The sequence below is a fragment of the Corvus hawaiiensis genome, chromosome 7 (assembly GCF_020740725.1).
Source record: "Corvus hawaiiensis isolate bCorHaw1 chromosome 7, bCorHaw1.pri.cur, whole genome shotgun sequence".
NCBI lineage: Eukaryota > Metazoa > Chordata > Aves > Passeriformes > Corvidae > Corvus > Corvus hawaiiensis.
In genome coordinates, this window is record NC_063219.1 from 32264530 (window position 1) to 32290671 (window position 26142).

The following is a 26142-nucleotide window of genomic DNA, read 5'->3' on the forward strand; positions in this document are numbered from 1 at the left end:
AGTGAGCAGCTGTCAGAAGTTAGGCTTTAACACAAGTGCATCCAGACTGATGGCAATGAATAATGAATGAACAGAAAAGGAAAAGCTTCAATGACTTTATTTTCAGTGGGTAAACATTTGATGCATTCACGCCTCTGGAACAAGGCAGATTACAACTTCCATGATGCTGCTATCCTCCTCAACACAGCATGAAAAAATTAAAATGTAAATCTAAATCTTAAATTTTTTAGCAGGAAAAAGTTACCTTGAAGTCCACACTGCAGGAAATCTAGAATACGTGTCAGAGGGTTTATGTTCTGTTCAGGTGCCGTGTTTATTCTTAATCCCACTGCTGAATCAAAGTATAAACACAGACAAGAGATACTGATAATCTTTCGATCTGTATCTTCATTTAAAGTGTGACTGTTATACTGTATAAAGTGTGACAGTGCAAAAACTATTGATAACTCTTAAAAACTAAAATATCAAAAGTTAAAAGCTATCTAAATGCACTTGTTTACAATAAATTATGTCAGGCTTTTAATACAGATCATGAATTATTAAAAAAACCCTAAACAACAAATGGTGATGTTATTGTGGGAGCCAAAGACAGACAAACCCAGTCTGCCCATTTTTGCACTGCAGCTCTCATATGCTACTGTAATACACACCTGTTTTGGGTTCTCAACTTCCAGGAGCCAAATAAGGTTATAGAACAGCAGTACAAAGCTGAGAAAGAGAAACTGCAAAAGATCCGCCTGCTACTGGTGAGTATCTCTTTGGGTACTTGTACAAAATAGTTGATGTTTGTCTTATCTTGTAACTTCTAATACTTCATTTTGTTGTTCTAATTTTAACAAGTGTTTCTGCCAGAAATCAATTGCAAAAAAAAAAAAATTGATCCTCAGCCAATGCTTTTTGTTTTTAAAATCAATTATTTAATAGCAAAGTATTACTGGGGGGGCTTCATCCATTTTAAGAAGAGAACAAGAAGAGGCTTTCTTTTCTCCCCTCCTAACTTTCTATTCAGGCACGAAGAAACAGAGAAATAGCCATTTTACAACGCAAGATTGATGAAGTACCCAGCCGAGCTGAGCTCACACAGTATCAGAAGAGATTTATTGAACTTTACAGTCAGGGTATGTATATCAAGCAGGAGCATCCTGCTGAAGGCTAAAGCCCTGAAAGGAGGGCAATTGCATTTTAAGCATATGGCATGTAACAACAGAACTTACTGATTTGGTGGTATTTTAAAGGTCTTTGGTACTTACGTTACACATCATATTTTTGAGGTTTTATAAGCTGGGCTTTAAGAATTTTCCTAGGGGTGAAACTCAATGTACAAGATCTCTGGACTAAATTTTGTCTGCAACAGGTTCTATCATTTAGGTTAATGACCAGTGTGTTTTGAAAGTCCTTAATTTACCATTTACAAATGAGGTTGCTGTGAGTTTGAGTTGTGTTTAATTAATTTGCCTTGCCATTAGATTGCTTCTATTGTTTCCACTGACATGACATAACTGGTTCTGAACCAAACTATGTCAAGAACTACAAGCCATCTCTTGAAGGGATTGGTTTCTTTCATTTTTTATTAACACAATCCTGAAATAACTTGGTAGGAGCAGAATACAAATTGTCTTTAGCTGTTATGGTCAGAAATTATAAAATTGGAAAACATTTCAAAGTTGTTCCATTAAACTTATAACAGACCAGTATGCTTACTGGTGTATATTTAACTAGCTTGTGTATTACAGTAAGAAAACCTAGCTAATGATTCGGAGATATTCTGCATTTATTAAATATGTGTGTGAACCAAGCTCTGGAAGGGTGAGCAGTTCCAAACTGGTTATCTGAGTGTGATCCAAATCCCTTGCCCTGCTGAGGCATCTCCAGGGGCACAGTCTTGTGCTGTCCCTCCACATGTGTTGTCTCACTCATGGAATAGATGTGAGTACAAATGCAGTACTTCTTCCCCCCTCTTTGCTGTGCCATGCAGTTTTTTTAATCAAGTCCAACTATAAAGAACTTTGTTGTTTTGCATTCAGTTTTCTGCAGATTCCCTGTCATGTCTAATTCAAAGTCTCTGGTCAGAGCTACCTGCTTAGAAGATGGAGCTTCATTTATATCTGAAGTACAGAGAGACTGGGATCAAAGAGACTTGTGCAGCTTTGGGTGTAGATTTAAGATGCTTTGAATTTTATGGGGCTTTGTTTTCTAGAGTACAAAGTGTGAGTAGTATCTCAGGATAACACACTGCTCAGTCGTGGTTGCGAGCCTGCATTCTAAGCTAAGCTTCTAGAGAAATGAGCTGGAAATCTCTGGCCAGTTTTTCTGTGATTTGGGGTATTTTTGGAGGTTTTTAGAGGCTTTTCATTTAGCCAGGTTCCGGTGACCTTCAGTTGCCAAAATGTGGTTTTTTTGAACTTTGATTCAAGGGCTGTTAGACAAGACAGTTTTCAGGGATAACTTCCAATCTTAGTGATTTTGTGATTTTTGTACCAGAATGTTTTTCAGTTACAATATTCAGCGCTTTGTTTTTGACCTAACTGAACATCTTCCACTGAAAACATTGAAGAGAATCAATGAGCCAGTTGGTTCCTTCTTCCTCTTCTCCCTTTGTCTGTCATACCCTGCATGGGTTCTGGTGTGTGCCCACAAGGCTCCATAGGTTGGCACAATTTCCAACACAGTGGAAATCTTGAAAGGTTTTCTGAATTACGTGGAATCCTCTCATGAAAGACTTGTGACTACTAGAGCTGCTGGAAGAACAGAAAGAGTTGCATGAAGGAAATGGTTTGGGAAAGGCCTCTTTTTCATTTGCCAGCAGTTCTGCAAATCCCAGACTAATGAGCATGATTTCACTGAGGTTTATCATTTTTAATCCATGCATTTTTTCCAGGTTCTGGTTTCTAGCCAGAATGACTTTTGCTGCCTGTTGAACTCTTTCCTTGGGAATCACAAATATCCTGGGTTTCCTTAGGCATTGAAGAACTAAAGACTAAAGGAACACTCAGCAGATTTGAGTATGATCTTGTAGGCCCAAAGGGAAGGCATGTCTGAGCCTTACCTTCCCAGCTGAGCTCTGACCAACATCTGCTGTAACCACCTAAACCAGAAAGTATTATTTAATTCTATCCCCACACATAGATTATAAGGAGATAAAACCACTTTAAAACAGCAAAAGCTTTGTTGGGCATCCTGCACATGTGTAGTTTGAAACACACCAGCCTAATGCACTTTTTTCCACACAGTGCTACCAGATTATCTGCTCTTCCCTGTCCCTGCCGAGCCTGTGCCCCTCCAGCAACACGGGCAAAGCCACTGTGAGCAGCACAGCTGCCTGTGTGATTGTCAGGGTAAAGCTGGGGAAGGAAGCATGAAAGGCAGCTGATGGTGCCAACATGTGTTGGCATAAAGGGCTGTCAGCAGTTGGGACTTAATTTAGACACTGAGCTGTGTAGTTCTTACAAGAGATGATAGCTGGAAACCCTGCTGAGACATCCTCTGGAAGGAGGTTCCCTCTGCATGGACATTAATGAGTGTGTTCCGTTATTGATAGTGGAAAGTATGTTATATAAAGCCTATGAAGTATTTTTACAGATTCTATTTTACCTCATGTTCTTTTATTATTCTACCCCCTTTTTTGTTTGCAGTCTCAGCAACTCACAAAGAAACGAAGCAATTTTTTACCCTTTATAATACACTGGATGATAAGAAAGTATATTTGGAAAAGGAGGTAAGAAAATGTTATTACTGTTTCCTAAGTATTCAGTCTGTGGGGAAGGAAATAAAAAGTTTTTGCTTGGCTTTCACCATATTCAGTCCTGTCAGAGCAGAGTTACTGGTCTTTGTAAATAAAAATGGAACAACTGATTCATAAGAATATTTCTAATCTTGGAGGGGAAATGGTCTGTGTTGTAAAAGAATTGCTGTTAGTAAAGCACGTTTAAACCACTCGCTGTGCGCTCAAAACATGAGCAGCATCTGATCAGCAAGTATCTCTGCCCTAATGTCACAGCACCAAATTACCCTTTTTTCTCTTTTTAGTCAATACTTCTTATTTTGAACCCAGACTACAGTCAGTAACTGGAGTGCAAATTCCAGCTGCTGTCAGAAACATCAGAGTTAGGTCTCAGGGTCTGAGCTGCCTACACTTAAGTTGCTGGTGATTTTACTGGGTCAGAGGAGCAGTTTTCATGAAAGCAATTTGGTTTTTTCCCCTCCTCTCTCCCATTTATGTAGAGTTCGCCTCTTTCCTGGGCATAAGTGAGTGATTTCAGTTTTCTTTTTTTTGCAGTGACAAATGTCTGATTTCAGTAAAGATGGAGAAATAGGAGGAAATAAGAGTAGATAAAAATTATGACTTTACTTTTAAAATATAAATGTTTTGATACCTGAGGTTTCGCTGTTTATTCTAATAAAATAAGAACATATTAGTGAGTTTTGCTTTACTTAGATATATTTGTTTAGTTTGTGAGACAAGCAGTGGTCAAATTCCTGATGATATAAAGATACTTTTCAGTGTCCTTTCACATCCTGTTTTGGAGATCATGAGCAACCATTTCCTTCCCTTAAGCAGCTGATACTAATCCATGTTAGGTAGTTTTCATTTTTTCCATTCAGAAAAATCATATACCAGATTTTAAAAAGCTGCATTAAGTAGAAGCTATAGAATTTGTATTACTTTAATTTCTCCCCTACATTAGAGTTTAATACAGATTTATTTATTTGGGTTTTTTAATTTTAATTTTGGTTTGGTTTTTTTTGTTTGAGGGGAAATCTGAAAATTAAAAAAGCATACAGAGATTGTTTTTGAAATGGGGACATAAAAAGCAGGTTAGAGAGAATACAGAAACAGAATATAGAGCAGATTTATTTCACTGTTGTATAGAATGGGAGTACTCTTGCCAAAATAATTCCATGCCTTTTGGGGGTTCACAGAGGGAATTCCGAATGTCTTCTGATGCCATCTTAACTTCGTTAAATGTATAATGTCATTGAGACTTCCTTGAGATGCATTTCATATTAGAACCAAGGTTTCAGCAAGTAAATATTTTCTAACAGTGCATAAAAAAATGTCTTTGGCATCTGTGCCTCACAGAGATTTCTGGAATATATTGCACTTTGTCTTGTTCCTTGTATTTGGGGGGGGGGGGGGGAGGGGGTTTCCCCTTTTTCCTCCCCAAACCAGCCCTTTTGTAAAACACACTGAGCATCACTGCTTTAAAACAACAATAGTAAGAATTGTTGTACAGTTGAATTTTGGCCATGAAGGTTTTAGTTCTGACATGAAAGGTCTCTGTGAACACTGTTCATATTTTAATCATAGTTTGAGAAAGATCCATTTTTAAAATACTTTTAAACTCATTTTTTCATAATGTCTTTCAATTTTGGGGTGTGCACGCTGATTTCACTGTAGTGTAACACATCCACACTCTTCCTATGCAGTGGTCATGCAGCACTGCTGTGCAGGGACATTATCCCTGGCTTGCATGTTTTGTGGTATAAATTGTAATTATGTTCTCAAGCACAGGCTTAGTGGAAGTATCTTGAGGCAGGGATATGGACGTGGCAAATATTGATAAGTAATGCAATAATTTCACTGCTGTAAATAACAGGAATTCTTAAGCATCTTGGCTGCTTGGGAGTCTGTTCAGAATTTGTTTGAATTTTCCAAGGGAAGGTCAGGAACACCTGCAGATTCTGCCATGCCTGGTTATTGCCATCTCATTCAGGTGGAAGATTTTATATTTGGGAGAGACGAGTTCAGCTTTGTGTGGCAGGTGATTCTGCTTGCAACCCTTGGGTTTGTTTAGTGCAGAACTCTTCAAATACTCATCAAAAGCAAAAGCTGCTTGGAAGCCTTAACCACAGGAGACTTGCAAGATGTATTCAAAGCTGAGAGAAAGGATTGCATTAATTGCCAGTTGTTGAATTTTAATGCTCTCAACAATATGTAAAAAACAAAAAAAACCACAGGCAGGTACATAGGATGTATTCCATATAGTTTAATTAGTAAGGGGAATTTATACAAGCAGCAAAGTATTCCTGAGATGCTGTTATAAATGTCTATTTTTGTCTTGATTCTGTGCAATGCTACTGTTTTGTAAGAGAAGCCAAACCTCTGAAATGCCATTCTATACTTTTTATGAGTGCACCTTTTAGCATCCAGTAAAATACACATAAGCCAAGTGAGCAATGATGCATGGCTGGTAGGAAACCTGTAAACCTCATCTGCACAGTGAAAGCAGTGCAGGAATTCACCTGCTGCTCCTGCACTGCTTGGAGAGTCTTCAGAGGCTTGTGTGGAAGTAGTTCTTCAGAATACGTTCAGCGGTTCCCATCTCAGAGGCAAAAGTGGCTTCTTTCCTGTCTATTTGTGATATGCTTGTGCACAGTCACTGTTCAGCACTGGACCAGCATCTGCAAGGTGCTTTTATGTCAAGTTTCAGCACACACTGAACATGTGTACAGGCCACTTTACCTTACTGCTTTCGTTTGGGAAGGCAGCATGCTGGAAGATTCTCAGTGGTATAATTAAGTGCCAGTAAAATGTCAAGTCTCTGTTGTGGTCCAACATTTACTTCTGCTTTCTGTGATTCCACCAGTGGGATAGATTTTACTAAATCAAAAGGATTGGGGTTTAGCTTCTGAAAGAAAACTCATGGAGATTTTTGTACATCTGTCTGCTTTTGAGGGTATTATCTATATAGTCATTTTTTTTAAACTAAAATTCATCTTATTGTCTCTGAAAATTCATATCAGAAAAGACAAATGTATATTTTCTTCATTTTTTTTTCTAACTCACAGGTTAACTTACTGAATTCTATCCATGACAACTTCCACCAGTAAGTTATGGGTTTTATCTCTTAATAGTTGCAAAGAATAGTTGATTGGACAAATGGGAGTGGGCATCAGTTACAGAGACTAAAAATTTCTTAGAAGATTTTATAGTCATAAGCTGATTTATAGAATAGTTTATTAACTCTGTTTAAGCCAGTTGGGGAATCACAGACTTGGAATTACATAACTTTATAGCCAACATATGTTTTTAATACCTGACTGTTTAGATGTGGAAATTCAGTCATAATTTTCCTGGAATTAATTAAAATATTTTCCTCCTTTTTGTGGAGTTGTGGTTATTATATTATGTACAAAACATTAGACAGGGACATATTTCAGACATGTTTATTATAAACTGCCTCTGTATTTGAAGATTTTGATACAGTGTGCAGTCTTTAGGTAAAATCATGGTTCTCTTGGAAGTTCATGGTCAAATACCTGTCTGTGATGCAGCCAGTTTTTATTTTTCTCTAATGATTTTGAGGTCTAAAATGATTTCTAGGCTTTCCCTATTACAGTGTGAAATTACTTTGTACAGTATTTGGTGTTCTCCTAGACCTCTAGTCACCTTCTTAGCATTCACAACAGAGGCTTTTCTTTAAAAATAATGCTTTTATTTAGTTATTAGCAATTGGTTCCTGTACAGCACATGAGAGCAAAGAACAGACTTGAGCTGACAGGGAGAACACTTGTGATGAGCTCTGAGTCTGAGCTCTCTCTGTTCCCATCTCTTTGGTAGCTCACACCAGCTGAAGAGCTGCACTGTCACTGGTACCAGTGATTAAAAGGATGAATTTTTACACAGAACACTAAGCAATGAGGACTGCTGGACATGGGTAGATGTGCAAGACAGCTGCAGCTGAGACACAGTGTCCCACATCCCTGTCAGGTGTTCCATTTTCTCCTTTCCAGAGCCATGGCATCGTCTGGATCTCGGGAGCAGTTTTTGCGGCAGATGGAGCAGATTGTAGAAGGCATCAAACAGAATCGAATGAAGGTCTGATACTCCTCTCACTTTCTTTGCTAGAACCTGGGAATTATCTCAGCAAAGCCTCTTGGAAATAATTGTGCATAGAAAGATCCATTACATGAGGTGCAAATTAGGCGAGCAACTAACAAGTATTAATTCTTTTCACATTCATCAGAACCTTCTCACCACCAAATGTCAATGCATAGAGTATGACAGAGGTGTTATAACAGCTCTGTCCTGACAGGAATCTTATACCCCTTACCCTCATTACTGGCAGTGCAGTGATTTAAATGCTTGAGACAGCTGAATGCCGCTGAAGTCAGTGAGAACTCTTCCATTTGCACTGCGTAGGTGCAGTCAGACCTGCACCTCAGGCATGTTTTTTCAGACAGCTGGAGCTGGCTGAAGGTGCTTTCTGCTGCTGAAGAGGGTCAGCAGCACCTCCGAGTCCCAACCATCAGGTGCCCTTGTCCCAGTTGCACCTATAATGCCACTGGAACTGAGACTTCAGCATTAGGCTCTTAATTTTCAAGAGCTAACCTCAATGTTCATTGCATTTCAAGCACAAGCCAGGGGTATGTTTATGTAGCATGTGTCTCCCCTTGTGTGCTATAGATAGTTGTTCCTCGTGCAGTATGTCCGTGTGTCTGTGTGTATTCCATCTCTTATCCTTCCTGCATACCAACAGATGGAAAAGAAGAAGCAAGAAAACAAAATGAGAAGAGACCAGTTGAATGATGAATACCTAGAGCTTCTAGAGAAACAGAGGCTTTACTTCAAAACAGTGAAAGAATTTAAAGAGGTAAGAACACTTTTGCTACGTAAACTGTCCAAGTGTTCAGTGACCCATTTTGACTTGACTTGTACATTTATATATGCACAAGATTTCCTGATATGATGCTTATCACACCATGTTCATCATGCATCTTGGTCGTTTTCTCCATGTGACTCTTGGATTCTGAATCTGATTCTGGGAATTCTTCTTTCACTGCTAGATTGGCACCTCTGCATGTTACAGGGAGCGGTTATCAAGCAAGCTGTGTATTTAGGTTTTCAAGTGGAGTCTCTTGAAGATCTGTGAGCAGTTAGGTATTGCAGCAAAGAGGGGTGTGGAAATGTGTGTGAATAAGGAGGAAATGCAGAGTCTTGGTTGTTAATCTTCAGGAACCAGCCTTGTTGCCTAATGACTGTGAAAGCACTGTACAACACTTCATTGATTTAGCCTTTCCCTAGCTTTTAATCATCATGTGCTTCTGTTAATTGCTGTCTCCATGAGAATGAATGAATGAAAAGGAATGCTGCAGGCAAAGTTGTCATTTGGCTTCATATGTTTGAGGAAAAACATCTTTGTGTAATTATTCCTGCTTTGTTCTGAGACAGATCCTTCCTGCTTCAGACAGTGTATCCTTGCAGAGTGACAGGGGCTGTTCAGCTACTTGTCTGACATACAGAATTTTACATCCTACTTGCAGAATTTACGTGGATTTATTTTTAGGTTTTTTACCCATTTTTCTTCCATTGACATGTGAGGGAATTTCTATTCAACCCTGCTACCCTTAAAATAAGTCATGGTTGTGGTACTGAACACAGGTGTTCTTATGTAAGTATATTTCCTGACCTAGAGTTGTTCCCTGAGCACTGACTCTTTTGCAAACTGTCCTGTGACATTCAGATCACCTACAAGTAATCTCCATTTCAGATTTATTCTATTCATAAGTTAAAAGCTGGGTTTGCTTTAGCTACATGTAACAATTTCAGATGAGTGATCAAGCAGTGTTCCTTCTGGCTTGCATGTCATAAAGTCTAATGAATATTGCCACTGGAACAACATTATGGATGAATCATAATTATCTTCAACTCATCACCTGCTCCAGGCTGCTTTGGATTTTGTAGATGATTCAGAATGAAAGGGTTTGGTTCTGTTGATGTGGAGATACAGGTAGCAGAGTTAAGAGCAATTCCTCCTTACGCGTTTGCTCTCTGTTAACAGGAATGCCGTAAGAACGAAATGCTGCTGTCCAAGCTGAAAGCCAGTTCTTCCTGAAGAACTCCAGCTGGGGAAATTTATAGAAGATTGTTCAGTCCATTGAATCTCTTTTGTGAGGTGACAGTTATAACTGCAATGTAGATGTATATATACAGATATATATAAAAAATATATATACACAAAGCTGTAAAAGTCTGTTTTTTCCAGTATGTGTTCAGTTTACATTCCCTCATCACATGGCTGTATTATTCATTATTGCCTCCACTACACAGTAAAGAGTTAACACAGTACAGCAAAACAGAAATACTGTCTAATTTTATTTATTTGGGTTTGGTTTTTTTTTTTTTTCCTACCGTAAGGATAGTGGGAATGTTTGTTTATTTGGGTTTTAACACTGAATTAGGTGAAGATTCTGGTATAAGTTTACATGTACTGTGTAGTACGTCCACCATCCCACAGGATGAGCACTGCAGAATGCAGTAGTTTGTTAACTTCGGCCCAAAAAAACCCCACAGAATGAGATTCTTCAAACTCACCTCACCCGCTAATAACTTCACATTATTTTAATTTACACTCTAGCCATAGATAGGACTCCAAAGGATAACAATTAATTTCTAATGGTTAAGAAAATGAAAACTTACCTTGGATAATTCCTGGTGTAAAATTATAGATCTATATTTTTATAAAGTCTAGCTGTTGTATAAATTTCTTTGAAATTTCATTTTTATATATAGAGAGTGTGCTTGTTAAATTAATAGCTCCAGGAAAAAACACCTTAATACTAGGACCACCACGTTATCCCTGGCTGGGATGAAAATCAAAGTCTGTCACCTGTAATATGGGAAGATAAAGACTGAGACATTCTGCTCTAATGAACTGATGCTCACCTTTGAAGGCAACAACCTACTTACCCTGCTGAAGATTTGCTCTTGAAAGTTCAGAAACTTTGTGGGACACTTTCTGAAACATTTTTTGTATCTGTATATACAGTATTTTATAATTCAAACAGTTGCTTTTTGTACTTAACACCAGGATTTTGGACTGACTTCTTAATGTACATGTCATCTTCAGGAGAAGAAAATCCATGTTCCTTTTTCCCACTGACACTGATGACAGTGCTGTTCAATTACTTTCTATGGCAGTGAATATAAAATAAAGAATGTTTGGAATCCAGTCACATTCTGCTATCGTGTTTTTAAGGTGGAACTTGCCTTGGAAGCTTTCCCAGGCTCTTGAATTACAAGTGCATTAAAAGATGAATCGTGTCCATAGTCAAATGAGTCACTGGTTTTTTGATGTCCTGGTCCTGTTCTTCAGCACAAACAGAAAGAAAACCTTCCCACTGAGCCAGCTGGAACCTTGCTCCCCAACACGGGTTAGTGAGGGAATAGATCTGGGCTGCTCCTCTTGCATCTGTTCAAAAAGTCAGTCTGCCCAGAGCTAGCAAAACAACAAAGGCAGAATCAGATTCCAAGTCCTTTCAAAGAAGGAAAAATTTACATTCAGCATTCCTTCAAAGAAGGAAACCTGCATTGAGTGCTACTTGCAGACTTTCTGTAGTCAGCTACAGAAGGTGTTATTTCTGTCTACAAACTTTGCCCTCTATAAAAACTGTAAGGCTCTTTCCAGTTTGTGAATTGAATAATTCAACTTTGGCACCAAGGACACCTGCTTGGGAATTCAAGCTGTGCTGTGCTAGTGTACCATGCAACTCTAAAAAAGTAACTTGAATGGACATTTCAGTTTGGGATTTATCATTTTAATCACAATTGCTTTTTAGCATCAAGCAAAATTTCCTAGGTAGGGTAAGTAATGAACTTGCACGTAGAATAAATGATGTGGTTATTTGTTCAGTATAATGTTGAAATTTACGCTTACCTGCTACAAACACAGTAACCTGGAAATTTCCACAAGAAATATAAAAACGTGAGATCCGTTGCTCTGACCAGGAACTTGTGATTTTTACTAAAATATAAATCTGAGGTTTTTGAAGATGCAGCTGTTGCTCACAAAGAATAAATCAGAGTCCAGATAATAACTGTCTATTGTAGCTGGAGCCCAGGGCAGATGGATGCTACCTTTGCTGTGAGACCCATGTGAAAAGAAGAAAGGAGGCTGGTGAGGGTGTGAAAGCAGTTCCACCAGCTCTGGCTTTCTGGCACAGGCTCTATGTGTTGGGTGCCATTTCTCCTCATACCTGGGCAGGAACCTATAGCAAGGAGAATCTGCCTTAATTCTCCATCTTGGCTGATTGCAAGGGAGGAACTGAGACTTAGAATTCTACTTCAGTATTGCTGGATTTCTTTGTTGAAAGAGAAAGCTCTTACCCTGAATTCATCTAGTGTTACCAGGCTTGTAACATTTACAGGACTTGCAGCAAAACCTAGTTTCTTTCTAAGGGTTATCAGCATTTTCTGCTCACATTCATCTTCCAAAGCCCTTTCATTTCTGCACAGTCTGGGCTCCAACAGCACAGCAAACAGACCTTAATTTAGATACAGCTGCTGCAGGATTCCCAGAGCCTTGCTGCAGGATGCAGCAACGCCCTTCTGCTGAGCAATAGGCTCTGGTTAGTTTTTCTAGGAGCAAATTCCATGTCAAGAAATAAAGTTTAAAACTAGCAGTCCACTGTGTACAGAGACGATTGGTGTATTCCAAATCGGCAGCTTCAGTTGGGGAAATAAATGACTGTAACGTCTAAGCTCTGCCCAGTGATGTTCCTTTGGAATACCTGCTTTTTATTTTTTATTTTTTTCTGTTTGGACAGTCAAGATACTGTGTCATTTATTTTAGTTCATTTATCTTAGTTCATATGGGACCATCCAGCAGGTTAGGCAACAACCACAGACACCATAATTTCTTTGCCCTGGAGTAAGCTGTGATTAAAAACCAGAATTTTAAATCCTGAGTATGTGCTGCTGCTCTTCTAAATGTAGTCTGCATTTAGAGCCAGTGTGGGAAGTTGATTTTGTTAAGAGTTTCCTAAAGCCACTGTAATGAAATGAAAGCTCCACTTGCTTCTCGGTAGGGAGCCAGGCTGTGCGAGCCTGTCACTGTAACACACACTGCTGGCACAGATGCTTGGGTGGGCAGAGCACTGGCTGCTTCTCTTCAGATCTGCTCACAGCAAAATTCCAGAGGCCCAGCCTCACCTCCTAAGGGAGCTAAATTCATCCTTGAGGAGGAGGAGAGCTGCGTCAGTGCCCTGCTGCAGCTCTCCTGTGAGCTGAAGGCACCCTGCTGCCCGTCAGTGTCTGCAGTAATGCCACGTGCGCAGCTGCAGGAACAGCTCTGTGGGGTTCTCCCAAGTTCCAGAGGCCAAGCCATGGTAGGAGGTGCCTTCACAGCCTGTGTCACTCCAGGGAAGGGCTCCTGCGCAGGAACCAGAGCCGGGTGCTGCTCCAGTCAGCTGGAATGTGCAGCTGGAGTATCACTGCTGCTCCTGCAGCCAGACTGGGATGGGCCAAGGGTTGGCATTAGATTTGTGCGACAGTAATGGCTTCGCTTACCAGGACGAGGGAGTACAGGCACTAAAATTTGGCCAAAACATGTTACTAGAAATATCAGGAGTGCCCCATGCAGAAGATTTGTATGCTTTTCAACACCAACTCAAGACAACCTCTTCATTTCCTCCTTCCATATCATCTGTTTGGATTTTAAAGGTTTTAGAGCAATGACTCTCTTATATGAAAAAATTCAACTGACTTGAAAAAACTGTCAGTGGTTCTGAACGAGGCTGCAGGTTTTAGTAGCATTCAGTCTCTCACATATGTGCCTTCCTTCTTGTTTAACTAAGCCTCCAAACTCTGGTTGGAATGGTAGCTATTCCATATGCAGGCAAGTTGAGAATCAGAAGGGAAAGTTATTTAAATTGGCATTTAAGTCTGAGTCACTATCTAACTACTCTTCGAAATTCTAGGTTATTAAAACTTCTGAATTCCCACTGAAATTGAGAGAAGCATCCTCAGCAGGAATGCAAGACACACAGGAGGCAGTGGCTGCAGGCACAGCAGGTCACACTGGACTGCCACAGCAGTGCAGGTGTGAGGTACAGCACTGCCTGACCTCACCATACACCGTGCTCCTGAGATGCAGCCAAGCTTCCCTAAGCTTCCTGGGACTCTATGTCAGTAAAAAGCTGCCATGCTAGAAATACACAGAGATGCTGTCAGCTCTCCCACTCAGAGCAGGGGAGGAAGTAAAGCCCACCAGAGAAACAAATACGGAGCAAGATGGGCTTGGCAGTATGCAGGAAATACATTATTTATGTATATATTGTTGGGTATGGGGTGTTTGTCAGATCTTGGGAAAACAATTTAAGGCTTGGGTTTGAGTCCCTTTGGGTTTTTGGGAGTCACTTAGACCCAATAGCATCAACACCTTTGTTACAGGAGGAGGAAGTTGATGCCAGCTGACAACTTGTGGACTTTACTCAGGTTGGGTGATGAGCACATTTATGGTGCAAGGCCCCAGACACAGTGCAGGCACTCACCTCCCACTGCCAAGCAGCCACATGTTGCTGCCAGCACAGCTGGTGTGACTGAACATCATGTTTGGTGTTTGTAACACAGATGCCTGCTCAGTTTTATGGCAGCACGAAATAACCACGCATTCAGTCCCCATTCACTTGGAGGTGTTGGTGTCTATCTTGAGCTCACCTGGGTTTCATAAAACAGGGAGAGCCTGAACCTGGCAGAGTGACAGAGGACAACACAGGTGAAAAATCCTCGCTAGATCCTCCTGTGCAAGCAGTAAGAACACATTTTCAGGGGCTCTGCATAATTTTATACTTGCCTCTTGTTTCACTTAACTCCAGGGGACACAACTGACCCATCTGACCAAGCCTGCCCATCAAGCCCTGCTGCTTGCAGAGTACACGGCCCCTCAATCCTGGCAGGGTGTGTTTCTGAGCTGCTTAGTCATCCACTTTAATTTCACATCAACTCAAGGACTGATTGACTGCAGCATGTTTATTCCCTTCCAAATAAATCTCTAAACCGAAGCCAGCATCCTGCCCATATCGCAAACATGCCAGTACTGCTCAATTAGCAGCTCCCACTGGTGCCTTTGCTAATGAGGAGAGCTCCAGCACAGCCCCATGGCCGGCTGGGTGGGATCAGCCATTGGGTGTGCCAGCCACAGCACCGGCCACACACCGGGCTTTGCTGGCACACCTCAGCGTGCGTTGGTTTGAAGAGCAGACGGGAGGCATTCCCTGCTTCCATCTTCTTTGCCAAACCCTGGAGAAGCACATAGGTATTTCTAAGGGGGAACTGTAAACTCTCAGTAGGTTTATATCCAGACGTCTTCCATCTTCTTTTTCACGGCTCCTAAATCCCCTCAAGTAGCTCTTGTGCATGAAAACTGTACATATCACAGGCACGTTTCCCTCAAGAAATCTCTCTATTACGCAATAGAGCAATCATTTTCTCCTCTGTTTCCCCTTTTATCTCTGCTTTACAAAAAGGTTCTTGAAGGCATTGTTGTAATTTTTGTTAAATGCTGTATAAATGAGAGGATTAAAGAAAGAATTTGAGTAGCCAAGCCAAAGAAAGATGCTTTTCCAGACGGGTGGGATATTGCAGGAACAGAGAGGACTTATTAATGCTGTGATGAAGAAAGGGATCCAGCACAGTACAAAAACTCCAATTAAGATGCCAACCATCAGAGCTGCCTTTTTCTCTTTCTGTTCTCTCCATGTTTCTCCATCTGTCTGGAAAGTGATAGCTGCACGACGAGCTGTAAACACCATCTGTGGTTCCTGCGAAGCTTCCTTCACCTCAAACAAAAGCAAACACAGTTTCTTACCAAGACAGTTTGTTTGAGTGAAGTATTACTTTTAAATGACAGCACAACATCTGTGCACCTACCACAAAAGGCCTGAACTCCATTCCTTCCATGCTAAAAGAAGGAAAATACCCCAGAGTGCCAAAGTTACCGGGCTTCTCATTACACTGGAAAAGCTGCCAAGTGTAGCTGACAAACAGAGCTAAATAAAGAGCAACTGGAGCCATGCGTGTTGTGGGACCCTTCTTCAGTTTATTTTCTTGGATGCCTTCATACCTAGAGGGAAATTGGGTTGTTAAGGCAGGCTAACAAAGGCCTGTGTCTGCTGCCGATCCCTGCACCAGACTCATGCTGCTACCTGGCCTTTAGACCTGCTCCAGGTGAACTGCTTTAGCAGGGGGCTTGGATTAGATGATCTCCAGAGGCCCTTCCAAACCCTACCATTCTGTGATTCTGTATTTTCTCAAAAAGTACTCTATTGCCAGAAAAACACCATTTCAATTGGCCTTCAGTTCAAACTCTGGCTTCAGCAGAAGTCATATAAGAGAGGAAAAAATTTCAGCTACTCCAGGCTGTCAACAGTGCTTCTTGTCTCCTCACCAAGGGCAAGACATTCATCTCTGCAGTGAGTACAGCACAGTGCTCTGGGGCAAACTGCTCCTGGGCAGAAGTTATTCATGTGCTTTGAGTCTGACCAGATGAAGACACTACCTAGTAATTTTAACCTGAAGATTGAAGTATCTGCGATATTGAAGTTCTTCTAGGCACTACAGTTATGAAGAGAGTGCAATAAAAACAACAGTTTAAGGCTGTAAAATTTGCCTGAGTGATAATTCACAGCACTGCAGGACTTTGACACCACTCCAAAGATGGCTCATTGTTAAATTAGCCACATATTCCACATGCATGTGCCACCTTTGTAATAGATGGAGGGCCTCTACTCAATATGAGCATAGCAATTCAGACATGGGAACACTGGCAGTGAATGAACAATCACTCTTCAGGATGGATATCCCTGTCTGCACCCTCAGACATGAGACAGGGCTGCAGAATATAAGAGCAGCAGATTGTCGGTGCAGGCAAATAATGGAGGAAAATGAAAATCACATCTGTTCTGACAATTAAAATGGGACACCCCTCATGTAGCAAGGATCACACCATTTGTCTGCAGAAGGACTTGCTCTGCATGTCCTTAATCACACTCTGCAAAAAGGGATGAATGTATGACATGAGGACAAATCTGTGACAAGCAACCCTGAAAGATTATGTCTTAGCCCTGCGGAATAGTTACATAAGTGCCTCTTGGGAAGAGCCATACAAAGGACTTCGTCACGAGCATCAGGCACAGTTTGGTACTGTATTAAACCTTCAACTCTTGCTCAAAAGATGGAGCCTGCTGTGTGCCATCATCAAATCAGAGCCTTCTCACTACTTCTGACTGCAGAGTTTACTAGCAGCGACCCTTTTATCACTTAATTACATATTGTAAGAAAAAGTTATTTCATTTCTTTCCTAGAAGATACCACAGGTATCCTCAGGTGTTTTCCCCAATGAAGCCTGCATTTACAGCCTGATCAAGCTTCCACTGAAGTCAGAGGAGTTTTTACAAACTTCACTGGTTGTTAGGTCAGGCCTCTGAATACAAAACAGCAAGTGAAAACAGATCATGGTACATTTTGTAAATTACTTGCTAGAACTAAATGCAGCTCTAACTGTACTAGATCTGCAGTTCCCAGCACCAATTCCAGAGGTTTTGCATGAGTCCAGTTTCTAGTGTAAGTCACAACACCTCACCTTTATCCTGTACCATGCAGAACAAAGGACAAGTACAGAACCTTTACCCCCATTTTTGAGCACTACCAAGCAGCCTGTGATAGCAGAAGAGGTGGTCACAGACTGTAAATGAGAGCAGTCCATGGAGATGCCTTGGGTTATGCTGGAGACATCTCTGCAGTGCTGCACACTGCTCTCACTTGGTGTCTAGCAGCACACTCTGCCTCCGGCACAGATTTCCTTCCATCTGCCCAGGCACTGCTCCAGGAGCTGCGAGTCAGGAGCACTGGGGAAATAGCTGATAGAAAAGACTGCTACTCTGAGGCCAGAATTCGGGTCTAAATTCATGAAATCAGCTATTTCCAGGACAATGGGCTCTGAGAAGTGCAGAGATGACTGCTTTTCTGTGAGAATAATAAAGAGAGTGAATTAAGGAAATGAGCTCAAGTACAAATCCTTCTACAGACACAAAGGAGTTTGGTTTTAGTTCCAGAATTTATTCCTCTGTATGTTGATCAGCACTTACAGTTCAATGCCCCTTCTCTTGTTTGTCTATCCCCAGTAAATTACTACTATTAAATGGCTACATGTTCCCAGAGCTGTATGCTCCCAGTTCCTGTGCTCCTAGAATGTCATAGAAAACATGCCACCAAGGAGCTTCTGACAAAATCCCTTGATTTAAAATGTTCCTTACAGCTGTAATGATTGCTATTATTGGTCCTTTGTGGCAGGTCCTGCACCTGCAGGGTCTGCAATAACAAAACAAAACAACAGTAAAGATGATAAACATCAATCAAATCTGGCTTACTACCACAAATTCAGAGCTTTGCTTATCAGTTTGATGCAGCAAAGGTCGTTACTGCCTCAGTGCAGCCCTGGCACACTTCTTGCTCTTTGAACAAGAACACAAGAAACTAAATGCACAGCAAAGGATCAAAACATGGAAATGTCTACACTCTCTTGGATGCTCCACCAACATGACAAACAGTTCATTTGACAGGGAGAAGAACACCCACTTTCTCTCACAGGATTTTCTTCTGCTGTAAGCAGGACTAATTCTGTATTTCTCCCAGGAAATCACTACCCACTCCAGTTTGCTTCCTGCCTCACTCTTTTCTGGACATTTTTTGCCACTCTTCTGGACAGCTGAACTTTGTTTCCTGACTCATCTCTTGTACTTGTACAGTCAGGGGCAGAAATAAGAAATAAAAGGCCTGTGACCCCTTCAGAGAAGGAGAATCTGTTTTCTCTCCCACACTGTCCTGACTGGTTAAGTGAGTTTGAGAGGCTGAATGGGCCAAGGTGCAGAACACCACAGCACCACTGGAGCTCTGGGGCCTGATCTTACACAGAGCGGGAAGGACACTCACAAAACTCTAAGGTTTGGATCATGCCTAATGTTTTATACACTATACAAGTACTTTGAGAGGGGAGAAAGAAAAAAAACCAAACAAAACCAACAAAAAACCCCCCAATCATCAACAGAACTTTATTTTTAAATCATATGAAAATTTAAATCTGATTTTGCAATTGCTACATGCAGTAATCCAGACATTCAGATCCTGTCATCCTTGGTTTTGCTGGGCTATCCCTATGCTACAAGGGATTTCACTGATTTAAAAGGGCACTATGCAGCAGTATCTGCTGTTTTCCAAGCAGTCTCATTTATTTCAATTGGACTGTTTAGAGAGAGAATTATTGCCTGCTGTCAACAAGGTGTGACAGAGCATAGCTCTCTGTCAGTGATGATATGTCACTAGGTTTTTAATGAGGGTCACCCACATCAGTGTTGCCTGCAGAATTCACTTTTTAGGCAGTTTCATAATTAGCAAACAATTTTAAAAGCACCAGCTTAATTTAGGATCCCAATTTAGCAATTATTTTATTTCAAAGGAAAGCAAAAAACCAAGCTCTCATTAAAACCTGAAGCACCTCAGATGTTTCATGTCCATCTCCCTCACCTGAATTTTTTCAAAGGTTTTGAAAAGTGTTTTTCAAAAACACAAGTAAAATTTTAACCAAAGAATGACTCAAAATAGTTACAAAATAACTATTCTATTCTGCAGCTCTGTAAGAGTGTAGGAACATAAGGTACGTATGCCAACTCCCAGTTTCAAAGAAATGTTCTTTCTCTGTAAAAAAAAAATGAACATTTTTTATATACATATACATATATATAGTGGCAACCTGCAAAGCACTTTGGTGCCTGAGTCTGTTGGCTGACAAACATCAACGTACCACCCTCACTGCTCCACTTGGTGCATTGGTTTTTCCAAGACATCCCTACTGGCATCTGAGGGCTATGAACTCAGACCTTTTTTGTCCTGAGACTTGCCAGAATGAACCAGCTGGTTGTACCTCAGGCCACAAACTGCAGCCCTGCTGTGCAGTTCCAATCCAGCACTACCTGACAGCTCATTCCCGAGTACAACACAGACGTCTCTCCCAGCAGGGATCACTGCTGTTATTGCTCACCTCCAGACTCGGAAGCACTTCCAGCCTTTGGCATTGTCTGCCAAAAAAACCTTGCTAATATTCCTCAGATCAGCTGGTGCAGGGCACCTGGAGTGAGAACTGACATAGATGCAGAGGGGAATTCACATCCAGAGTCACACTGACAGAAGGAAAATGTTGCCAGGGTGAGCATGACAGGCGAGCATTCTCTGAGAAGGAAGAAATGGAATAAAGTAGAGGGAGGAGAGACATCAAGGGAGAAAGAAAGGGAAAATAAGAATGATTTTATGGGCAAACCATGAGAAGCAGAACAGAATTTGTCCCTTCAGAGAGGAGAGAGCTGATGCGGACAGCCTGATCACCCCTACATGTGGGGAAGCAAAGCTTGGCAATGTTGCCTTTTGTTTGCATGTAAAGAAAAAAACAACAGGGTTTTGCCAAAGAACAGTAGTAATGTGCATGAAGATTCCCCTCCAGAATTCACTGGGGAACTGCTACTCTTCCTGTGGATGTGAGCTTACTACCACAAGCTTAAATAAGATCAGGATAACACTCTGTGAGTAAATCTCAGTATCTTAATTTAGAAAGAAAACAAGAAATGCATCCTGAATGCCAGCGTGCTTGATCCACGAGTTCATTTAATGTAAATGTGTGCAGCATCAGCTCTTCCTTTAGGTGAGGAGCAAAGTTTGCATCTGAATCACAGAAGTCTTTTAATTTAAGTCAGCAAATGGAGCTGCTGGGATAATGGGGGAAGTTGCTGCCACATACCAATTGCAGATTCAAGAATCCCCGTTATAAAAGAAGTTAATATGTCAATCACACCAATATGAGAAAGATGAAGAACTACTGGGTTGAGTATTTACTGGTACTGCAATAACCCCTCCAAAATGGGTGTTTAGCTCACTCTGACAGAGCCCTTCTGTCAGTGCAGCCTAAAGCAGCCCCCAGACATTGCATCAGCAAAAAGCACTTACCTGCCAGCCATGCTGGGCCCACGCAGGGGCTTTCACAGACAGAACTAAACAGTTTGCAGCCAGACTCTTTCTTGCTGAAACTGTCATATGATGTGTCTCTCCACTGGCTTGAGCAGCAATGCCTCAGCTCATTTAACTTCCCAGAATTTGATTCCAAACAACCAGTCCTGAATGGGTATGTGTGTATGTAAAAGGCAGAGCATGCAAAACCACTACAAATAATCAGCTGGCTTTCGTGCTTGAAAGGATTATACATTAACTCCAAGCAATACATTCATCATACTTAAAGCAATTTGAAAGAAATTTGGTGCAAACTAAGGGCTGAAGATCGTAGGGAAAAAAAATGCTGCTAGAGGAGATATTCTAAACTTTCCTAGAAAATTTTTTGCTTTTGCATAGAAGACACCTTCATAAAACAATATACATTAATAGTATCTTTAAGACATTAAAAGCCAAATCTGCAAGCCTAATCACAATTGCCAGTGCTGTTATCTCTTGCAAGAATCTGAGGACACAACCTACAGACTCTTACTTGTGACCATAATAATGTGCTTCCTTGACCCCAAATCAAAGAGAGAAGGATTTAGCAGGGGAATAAGGCTGTGCAGGATTAGCCCCAATGGAACAGAAAGGTTCTCTGTAGGTATCTCTAACATCCACAGAGCTCATCTTTCGCTCCTGGGAAGGGAAGGTCTTAGGAAGTTCAACATGCAATCACAAAAGCATGAAGAAAATTTTTCACTGGTAGGAGAGAGAGTAAGAATATGTGAAAGAACGCAGGGAGAGTTTGCAGAGAGCACTGCCAAGCACGGTGGAGGCATGGGATGGGTGACAGCAGCATCATGCAGAGAGCCTGACTTACAGGGCACAAGGAGCCAACCCCAACCCTTCTGAAGGGACACAGCTTTCCTGTCAGTAAGGTGTATCCCCAAAATGAACGAGACCTCCCAAATGGCTAGGGCACCGCGGGATCATAGACAATCTTTGGGATAAGAAAGAGAACATGGTTTTTAAAACAGCAGGTCATTTTAAACCAGAAACAATTAATTGCTCATTGTTTCAACATTATGCAGTGGGCAGTACTCAAGGTAAAATAGCCCAAGCACATCAGAATGTATATATATATATAGAGAGAGAGCATATAGCGTGTAATTTGTTTATCAAAATCTATTCAGACACACAAAGTCTGTGCTGGTAAATAAATGTGCATGCATTTACTCACTACAGGACCTAAGGATCTCTTTTTTTTTTTACCCTACCAACGCTGTAAAAAACAAAAAGAGGAAAAAAAAACCCCAAGGAACGGCAAATTCAGAACAAAGAGACCATTTTCAAATGTCTCTCCCGACTGGCAGTGAGTGCACCTGTCCCTTACTCTTATAACACACAAGGAAAAAGTGAGAATAGAGCTCTTCTCCAAGGGTTGCCCTTTTTGACTGGCTAATTACTGCTCACGTCCAGTCTGTGACAAAGTTCAACTCACACGGGAGCCCCAGGGCACCTCGCAGCCTTCTCGCTGCGCAGAACCCACCAACGCAGGGGTGAGGGCCGGGAGCTGGCGAGAAGCAGGATCGCAGTGCCTGGGGGAGCAGCAGGGGCTCCCTCCCCTTCCCCAGCCTTACCTCCGGCAGCGGCACCACGGCGTTCCTCCTGCGGCCCCCCATGTGGAACTTGGACGCCTTGTAGATCTTCCAGTAGACGAAGAGCACCACGCAGAGGGGCAGGTAGAACGCGCCGCCCGTGGAGACGATGGTGTAGGACGGGTCCTGGCTGACCTGGCAGCGCTCCTGCTCGGGGCTGTAGGTCTCCCCCCAGCCCAGCAGCGGGGCGAGGGAGATGGCTGCGGAGAGCAGCCAGGTGAGAGCGATCATGACATTGGAGATGCGGCGGCGGGCGAGCAGCGTGTACTGCAGCTGCCGGGTGATGAACCAGTAGCGGTCCAGGGCGATGGCCGTCACGTTCCAGATGCTGGCCGTGCAGCACAGCACGTCGAAGCACACCCACACGAGGCACAGCTCACGGCCCAGCCGCCACCGCCGCCCGGCCGACAGCTCCTTCACCAGGCTCAGCGGCATCACCAGGGCCGCCACCAGCACGTCCGACACCGCCGTGGAGGCCACCAGGTTGTGGGGCACCCGGTGGAAGGCCTTCACTCGCAGGATGGTCGCCAGCACCAGCAGGTTCCAGAGGAAGGTGGCCACGGTCAGGAGCACCAGCAGGGTCAGGATGAGGACGGTGAAGATGGAGAAGGGCTCCCGGCCCCTCCACGCGCTGCCGCCCACCACCGAGGAGGAGGCGTTGGCGTCCATGTTGGCGGACGAGGTGTTGGCATCCATGCTGGGCTGGCACTGGCCCCGTGGGGAGCAGGGGCTCAGGGTCTCCGCCATGCCCGAGACCGGGGCTCGGTCCCTCACTACTGCCCCTTCCCAGGCCGCCGGCACCGTCCCCAGCCCCGCTGCCGGCGAGCGGGAGCCCCACACCGGGACGCGGCTCCGCTCAGCGGCCGCCCGCCATGTGCCGCCGCCCCAGCGCTGCCCGCGGCTCCCGCCCGCGGCTGCCGCTCCGCTCGCCCATCCCGGGCGGCTGGAGAAGGGAGCGAGGCAGGACCGCGGAGAGGCTCCCGCACGGGCAGCGAGGGCGGGCGGGCGGGCGGGCGGCACCGCCGCTGCCGCTCCGCCCCAGCGGCCGCCTCGGGGGCGGCGGCGCGGCCGGTCCGTGTGGGGCGGCGGGAGGCGGCGCCTCCCCGGCTGCTGTCCGCGGCCCCGTCAGGGGCGGGAGACCCGCTGCTCACGGAATCACGGAACCGCCGGGGCTGGAAGGGACCTCTCGAGATCATCCCGTCCCACCGCCCTACCCGGGCAGGGTCACCTCGGGCAGGTGTCACAGGAACACCTTCAGGTGGGTTTGGAACATCTCCACAGAGGAAGACTCCACGCCCTCCCTGGGCAGCTTTTCCAGTGCGCTACCACCCTCAGTGTAAAGAAGTTCTTCCTCATATTGAGGTGAAACTTTTTGTGTTTTAGTTTATGGCCATTACTCCTCGTCCTGTCGCTGGGCACCACGGAAAACAGTCTGGCACCATCCTCTTGGCACCTGTCTTTGAGATCTTAATGTGCGTTAATGAGAACCCCTCTCAGTCTTCTCCAGACTAAACAGGCCCAGCTCCCGCAGTCTCTTCTCATAAGAGATGCTCCAGACCCCTCATCACCTTTGTGGCCTCTGCTGGACCCTCTCCAGTAGCTCCTTGTCTTTCCTGTACTGAGGAGCCCAGAAGTGGACACGGTGCTCAGATGTGGCCTCACCAGGGCCAAGTAGACAGCAGTAGTCTGTGTCCCACAGACCCAGGTGGTGACGAGACACCCCCTTCTCCCCATGAGGCTACAGGACACCCCTTTCTCCTCACGACCCTGTCCTGCCATGTTCCCTCAGTGCTCCCACCAACCATTTCATTGCTCTTAAAATAAGCAGTCAAATATGGGACCAAGGGCTTGGACATGGACAATAGAATTGACAGTGAATACAAGAGAATGTCATCTTTCCATTTGGATGTTTGGTGCTTTGTGGACTGAGAAGTCGGAGGGATGCAAAACACAAAAGGGTGGAAAATAGGCATCTCTTGTAAGTCTAATTACTTCACATCTTCTTTGCACCCGTTCTCACTTTTCCCTATTCACCTGAGAATTGATGAGAAAAGGACTTGTGACAGAGGTGAGGAATTGCAAAACGTGTTTCTTAGTCCTCATCACTTTACCAAACATCACTTCAGGACTCTCTTTAACTGAATCTTTTCAGACTCAGTCTTGTCGTAATACGTTTTTCTGTAAGTCCGAAAGTTCTTAACTTGTCTTAACCCTCGCTGCATCCTTGTAATTCCTGTCCATGCTCCCCGTTGCTCAGCTGTGCTGAGGAGGTGTCTGTCCTCCCCACAGAGCAGTTGCCCAGGCCAGCTTTGTTACAGCGCCCTGTTTCCAAGCACTTCCAAGGACAGCATGCAGCTTAGGAACAGCTCTGGAGGATGATGATTCATCCAGATAACAGAATTTCAACCCATGAAGTGATGCTGTATTTTTATAGCAAATATATATAATTTAATGTTACATTGTCCCGAAGTTTGGTTTTATCTTTTAGAGAGAGATTATTTTTAGATCATTATAAAGAGAGTACACTGAACTTGAACGTCTTTGCTTATATTCCATTTTTTGTTTTAGATCCAAAAGTACTATGAAAGCTTATAGCAGATGTACTTTTATTCCATCCTCTTTAATAGAAAACCAGCTTCCTTTCTAAAGCATTTTTTAGAAAAGTCAGTTATATAAATCCTCCAATTAATTTGAGAAATACATAGAAAAAAACAAACCTTCCAAAGTCCTTTGACAGCTGGTTCCATACTTTTATGATTGAAAATGTGATGGAGAATCTAGATGTCACATAAATGCCTGCTAGTATTGATTTTATTAATAATAATAACATTCATAGGTGATTGCCAACGCTCATAGAAGAGCCCAGAAAGCCCTAGGTGGCTCAACATCTTCAGCTGACAGCCAAAATAGAGGAGAATTTGGAAGTTTTGTAACTGTTTTACAGGATTTTGCAGAGCCTACAATTTTCCTTTTTTTTTAATTTTAAATTCTGACCAACTGGGAATAAATAGTAGATGGTTATGTTTTTCAGTGTTGCAGCTTACAAAAGTGTTTGGGAAGATGGACTGCTATTGGAGAGTATGCTAAGGTTTTGGGGACTTTTTTTGAAAAGTGAATGCAGTTCTTAAGCTGGATGACACCTATATAGCAAAGTGCATGTGGTTCTAGACAGGACCCCAATTTTCCATTTCTCTTCGCTTCTTCTAATGGGATCTTCCCTCTACCTCTCCTCACAACTCCATATCAAAAGTTTATTGTGGTGGCTAAGAGGAGCAAAAAAAGTGTAATCTCTTCCCCAAGCAGCTGTGCAATAAAGAGATTTGACAGAAGCAACATCATGGTATTTACGACTTTGATGCAAGCGAGCAGATTTTTTAGCAGCTAAGAGCATTCCAGTTCAAGAGGGTGGATTCTTATTGTCAGGGCTCAACATCTTCTATAAATCTAAAAGCATTGGACAAACGAAAGCCTCAGAAAGTGTTGCATGAATTCTCCTGTCAGCTAAAATCCCAAGAAAATCAAGCTAACAGCAAAAGCCAGGAGCAGTGATAGACTTTATTCTGTATGCCTAGCCCCTTGATTATAGGCTTCTTTCAGCATTACTTTAGTTTGAAAAAAACCCAAACCAAACCATCAACTCACCTTTCAAGGGCTAATGATGGTTCTTTACTGGCTCTTTTCAGTGCTCTGTAAAGTTTTGGGCAGTTGAAGTAACTGGACAATGATCTCCTA

The 26142-nt window shown here is 42.8% G+C and overlaps 2 protein-coding genes across 7 annotated transcripts in view; one reads left to right on the top strand and one right to left on the bottom strand.

The window, feature by feature from the left end:
* The window catches only part of CCDC93 (coiled-coil domain containing 93), a 36283-nt gene extending 25331 nt beyond the window's left edge, over positions 1–10952 (top strand). The window contains exons 17-23 of one of the 4 annotated variants that reach the window (XM_048309817.1): positions 675–746; positions 1010–1118; positions 3633–3715; positions 6790–6827; positions 7735–7819; positions 8481–8594; positions 9783–10952. In XM_048309817.1, coding sequence (XP_048165774.1) covers positions 675–746; positions 1010–1118; positions 3633–3715; positions 6790–6827; positions 7735–7819; positions 8481–8594; positions 9783–9836 — 555 coding nt within the window. In that variant the 3' untranslated portion in view covers positions 9837–10952. Of the gene's footprint in view, positions 1–674; positions 747–1009; positions 1119–3632; positions 3716–6789; positions 6828–7561; positions 7820–8480 lie in introns of those variants that run through there. The other 3 variants (XM_048309816.1, XM_048309819.1, XM_048309818.1) reach the window with 3 other exon arrangements.
* LOC125328742 (5-hydroxytryptamine receptor 5B-like) lies at positions 80–23409 on the bottom strand. 3 transcript variants are annotated; one of them, XM_048309823.1, is made up of 3 exons: positions 22393–23409; positions 10691–15558; positions 80–2735 (listed from the first exon to the last, which is right to left on the bottom strand). In XM_048309823.1, the coding sequence occupies exons 1-2, from the start codon at positions 23155–23157 to the stop codon at positions 15226–15228; spliced, it is 1098 nt and encodes a 365-aa protein (XP_048165780.1). In that variant the 5' UTR covers positions 23158–23409; the 3' UTR covers positions 80–2735; positions 10691–15225. The 3 variants fall into 3 exon arrangements, with proteins under 3 accessions (XP_048165780.1, XP_048165779.1, XP_048165777.1); XM_048309822.1 differs by having other exon boundaries at positions 80–2738; XM_048309820.1 differs by lacking the exon at positions 80–2735 and adding an exon at positions 7415–8466.
* Positions 23410–26142: the final 2733 nt, after the last annotated feature.

Excerpts from the sequence above, each read along its gene's own strand:
- LOC125328742 (XM_048309823.1), bottom strand. The coding sequence starts at position 23,157 with ATGGCGGAGACCCTGAGCCCCTGCTCCCCACGGGGCCAGTGCCAGCCC. Across the intron at positions 15,559-22,392 it reads CCGTGGTGCCGCTGCCGGAG|GTGAAGGAAGCTTCGCAGGA; the intron begins GTAAGGCTGGGG and ends CTTTTGTTTGAG.